The following is a 4,791-nucleotide window of genomic DNA, read 5'->3' on the forward strand; positions in this document are numbered from 1 at the left end:
CCATTTCCAGACACTGATTGTGATTCAGTGCCAATTGATTCAGAGACAAGACAGAAAACCAGACAGCAGACTTTTTTTTTTTAAATGGACTACTGGAGACCAAAAGAACTGATGTAGCTCAGAAAGAAGATCAGTTGATCCCCAGGGACACAGGATAAATACTATTCCATTCTCTCCCTCTTTGAATGCTGTCTTCATACCCTGCTCTTTATCTCTCATCCAATGGCTTAGGTGCAAGGCAAGACAAAAGACAGCAAGCGCATGAAACTCCGTGGCTTCGCTCCCTGTTTTCCTTGGTGATTTTGAGTGAGCCGGTCACATCTCCTCCAGTTTAAACAAGGCTTTAATTTATCTAACGGTCTCAAGCAGAACACACACAAGAACATCCTCTGTCTAAATAATGCAGTCAGACTCCTTCCTGACTGTCCTCTTAAACAGCTTTCCTTCCTTTCTCCCTCTTCTGCCTTTCCTACCCTCCCTCACCAAATATTGGCTTGACGTGTCCTTTAAGGCTGCCATAGGCAATAGCAGTGCAATACTACACTTTTGTCACATTTTCTCAGCAGGATGAGTAACCAATTTCTTCTTCTTAAAGTATAACTGTGGGGGGGGGTTTTAAAGAAAAAGGGGAAAAAACCAATCTCTCCTTTGCTTTGGATGTTTATTCTATAAATGCCTCATGAATGAAGAGGCGGTGCCTGCACTGAGGAGAAAATGGACATGAGGTAGGGAAGCTGCTACCCAGCATTCATTGCTCTGTTCTGCACCAGCTTCTGAACTCTTCTTCATGTCAAAGCATGGCCTGCATGACAATCCAACAAAAAAGCAGAAAGCACCTTGTGTGAACAAAGAGCACAGGAGAAGCAGAAGCATGAGGTGGGCCAGCCAGCGATGGCTTCCTCTCACCCTCAGCCTTTCCACGAAGTGTTCCTTCCCCAGTCATTCTTGTGTTTGCTCTTTTCAATCCCACAGAACACCGAGATAAAGTCCATCAGCAAAGGCCACTTTTACGTGACCCTGAAGGTCCTCCTCTCCTCTAGCAAGCTGATGGATCTGTTTGTGAGGATCTCGGGGCTGCTGGCCAGCTTGTAGCCAAACAGGTTCATGGCTGGACTGCAGACATTCTGTACCACCTGGGCAAGCTTAAAGGGAATGCTGAATCGCCACTTCTCAAACTGCTCTGAGGAATTTTTCTGGGTAGAGTAGATGCCGTTGCTATCCTGGGGTGCCTGAGTGTTCTTTTGAATCCATTCCTCCACCTGAGGTGTGATGGCAATGCCAGTGAATTTGTACATCTCCTTAGCTTTTCGGAGTGGGGACCTGGCAATGTCCTCGTAGCGGACCAGCATGTAGCGACCCTGTAGCCATGCTGGCTGCCTCAAACCAAGTTCAGCTGAGAGCCGGATGCTCTCACAGTTACCTCGTAGCCTCTGTACTTCATCATCACTGATGGTTGCTGCACCTTCAGTAGCCCATTTCTTCCATGTTTCATACTTCCCTGAAAAAGCCACCATTCGAGAAGCCAGCACTGCCCGTGGGTCCCGTACCAGTTGAATTATCCTCATGTCCAGACGAGGATCTTCAACCAGGGGGCGCAAAAACTCCAACTGCCGAATCCTCACTGCCTTAAGTGCCATGTGGTCTTTGCGCAGGCAGGCTTCCGCAGCCAGGGTCACATTCAAGGGACCACAGCGGCGATTCTTGCAGTGGTACTTTTCAAAGACCTTCTTTACAAAAGGCGTGCAGACAGGCTCCTCACACAAAGAGCGGCTTGAACCACGCCGAAACATAAACTGAGTCAGGTGATCCTCTGGCAATGGAATTATGAAGTTCTCCAAAATGTAGAGGTCACAGAGGAAAAGCTGTTTCAGAACATCTCTGTAGACAAGGGCTGACCCCACAGCATTAGCACCGCCAGGCTCAAAAGAAACTGTCCTTTCAATGTGCCAAAGTGGTTCAAAGAGGTAGAAAATGTTGCCCTGTTGGTTGAAGAACTCCCCTACAAACGAGGAACCTGTGCGGGTGGTGGCCATTAGAAGCACGTGCTTCCGAGTTCCCTTAGCAGGTGCCAGGAGAGGTTCCCTAGTTCTCCCAAGCTGCAGTGTGACATTCTGAAGCCTCTTCTTGAGCTGGGAGAAAGCTGAATCCAGTTCACTGAGGGACATGAGGGAGCCATTCTCAGACAATGCCAAGCTAGGGTCTGTGCTATTGGCTTCTGTAAGGGACAGTGGAGACTGCTTCAGTTTGTCTGACACCCTGAAAAGAAAAAGAACAAAATAATCTTTAAAGAGAAAGTGAGAGCAGAGTTTTGAGATTACTTTGGGGCTTACTATCCAAGTGCTGTTCTTCTTGAACACACAAAACACTGCAGTATTTTTGACCTTCTCCTTTTCAAACTTTCTACCTGCCAGGAATGCTTTCCACATGGAACTGTCTGATGAGGAATCCCTGAGCACCTTGCCTGCTAGCATTGCAGAGGACTGTGGAGTGCATTCCAGGGCGCATACTCCATTCACACAGCCCCATGAACCAAGGAGAACCAGGCATTCCAGCGCTCCTCTGCAATGGGATAAGGCTGCCTTTTGCGGCATTACTGGTGGTTCAGTTGAACCCCTGACAAGCTTCCAAGGATCCCCAAAGTTCCCCGGGAAACAGTTTGAAAATGCTGCCCTAAGGTGTCCAAATACGATAGTCTAGTATTCCCTGTTGATCACATCAGCACACTCCTCAGAAACTGTGATACTTCCTATCAGCGGTATTCCCCGCCCAACACTATTTGCTGACTTCTGCTACTGTTTACACCTACCTCAAGATAAGCCCAGTCCTGTTAAAATAACTGGATCTTCAGTGGTGTGTCAGTGGGTGACAAGTGAGAACTTCTGATAATGGAAATGCTCCCTTGTCTATCTCAATAGTTATAACTTGTTAACTACAGTTCTATTACACCATTTAAACATTTCTAGTAAGACTTAATGCTGGTAGTACATCAAAACCAAAAATAATATACGATCGAATTGACCAGAGGCAAAAGAGGACAAGGCTTCTGTGTTCTTAAGGGTTGTGAAAAAGAAGAAATTTTGGTCTGTGCAGCTTATAAGGCAGGAAGCCAGTGAGGTATAGTTGGTAGAGTGCTGGACTAAAAAGACTCAAGTTCAAACTCTACACAGCCATGAAACTAATTAGTTGTCCTTGGACCATTCATATGTTCTCAGCGTAACCCACAGGCATCACTGCAAAATGGCTGTCATGGGGAAGGGAACAGTTAACCACAAAATGGCTGCTTGTCAGCTATGCTGCCATGGGGGGGGGGAGGTTGGTTGTCTTCTAATTGCCTTTGCATTCCTTCTGTGCTTCTTTGCTGCTACAATGCTTATCTCTAAGTATTGCAGGTGGGGATGTTGATGTCTGGTTTTCTTGGGAACCGTGAGAGAGTGTTTCGTTCCCAGCTTCAGCGCTAAACGGCCGAAGCTCTTTCTCCCGCACGCAGGAGGGTGGCTCATTGGCCAGGGCAGTGGGGGGGTGCATGCAAATACCCTATATCCTATTATGCCCCATGGGCAGCTGTCATTCTTAACAGTGCCTATGTTAATGCATCTATAGCTCTTCAATAAAGTATTACCTTTCCTGATAAGCGTGTACTACGTTGTTGGCTGTGGGTTCTGACATTCTGTTAAGAATCCTTCATTCTCTATCTACGTGCCTCTCTCCCTAACCAAGATGAGTGCCGGAGAGGAGAAACCGAACCCTTTGGAAAAGGAAGAGGAGGAGGACGAGGGAGAGGAGGAAATCCCTGTCCCTATCCCGACCCAACAGGTGACACCAGTGACCACAACGCCGCCAGGGACCGCGTCTGAGAAGGGAGCTGTCCCAAAGACGACATCGACCCTGGTGTTCCTGATCGCTTCGGGGCCACGGCTGCCGCCCGGACCAGCATATCATCCGAGCTCCAGGTGGGGCCAATACAACCTGGATTCCACTACAGAGACTTATATGCTTACACAGGGGCCCCGGAGTGACAGCAGGTTCGACCTGGGATTTACCACTAGAGGTTTCCCCCTGTTTGGGGCCTCCTTCGAACCACCGCCAGCTCCGTGGGTGACAGAGCGATCAAAGGCAATGAGTGGGCACATGTCCCCAGATGAGGGACTGGAACTGGCCCACCGAATGAAGATGGCAGATCGGGAAAGGCGACAAATGCAAAGGGACCTGGAGGGCCTGTTCCATGCGATTCTGCAGTTGGTGATCCAAGCTATCAGGGAAGAGAGGAAAGCGCAACCGGTGGCACCGGTGGGGCCTCTGGCCCTACTGGCTCCCCCGCCGCAGCCCCAGCCTGGGGACGTGTCCAGGCCGGCCCCAGGGGAGGCCCCGGTTCCAGCGCCCTGACCTGCCAGCCCGAGAGGCCAGGTGATCCATCGCCCGAAGGACCTCATCGAGGTCATGTTCGACAGGAACACTGAGGAACTCTCCTACTTGGTGGTTCGAGTGATGAAGTTCGTGGAGAGGTCGGGCCACTTGTTCCCAGATGACAGCAGTCATGTGGATGTGGTAGCAGCATGTCTGCAGGGCCCCGCAGCGGCTTGGTACGTGGGGCTGCACAATGCACGGGGCCCTGAGCTGGTAAATTTGGACGCTTTTATGTGGGCGTTGTGGGCCCAATTCGAAGACCAGAACGCGGGGCCAAAAGCAAGGGCGTTCCTACGCACCCTGAAGCAAGGCAAGAGGTTAGTGAGGAAGTACTCATCGGAGTTTATGTAGCACGCGGCCAAAGTCCAAACTTGGCCTGATCCTGTG

General features: G+C 49.8%; 1 protein-coding gene across 1 annotated transcript in view; it reads right to left on the bottom strand.

Annotated features, from left to right (window-relative positions):
• Positions 1-959: 959 nt before the first annotated feature.
• CHST3 (carbohydrate (chondroitin 6) sulfotransferase 3) overlaps positions 960-4,791 on the bottom strand; it is a 13,495-nt gene continuing 9,663 nt past the window's right edge. The window contains exon 2 of the mRNA XM_015422901.1: positions 960-2,256. Coding sequence (XP_015278387.1) covers positions 1,008-2,256 — 1,249 coding nt within the window. The 3' untranslated portion in view covers positions 960-1,007. The remainder of the gene's footprint in view (positions 2,257-4,791) is intronic.

This window comes from Gekko japonicus, unplaced genomic scaffold, assembly GCF_001447785.1.
Source record: "Gekko japonicus isolate JY-2015 unplaced genomic scaffold, Gekko_japonicus_V1.1 scaffold49, whole genome shotgun sequence".
Lineage (NCBI taxonomy): Eukaryota > Metazoa > Chordata > Lepidosauria > Squamata > Gekkonidae > Gekko > Gekko japonicus.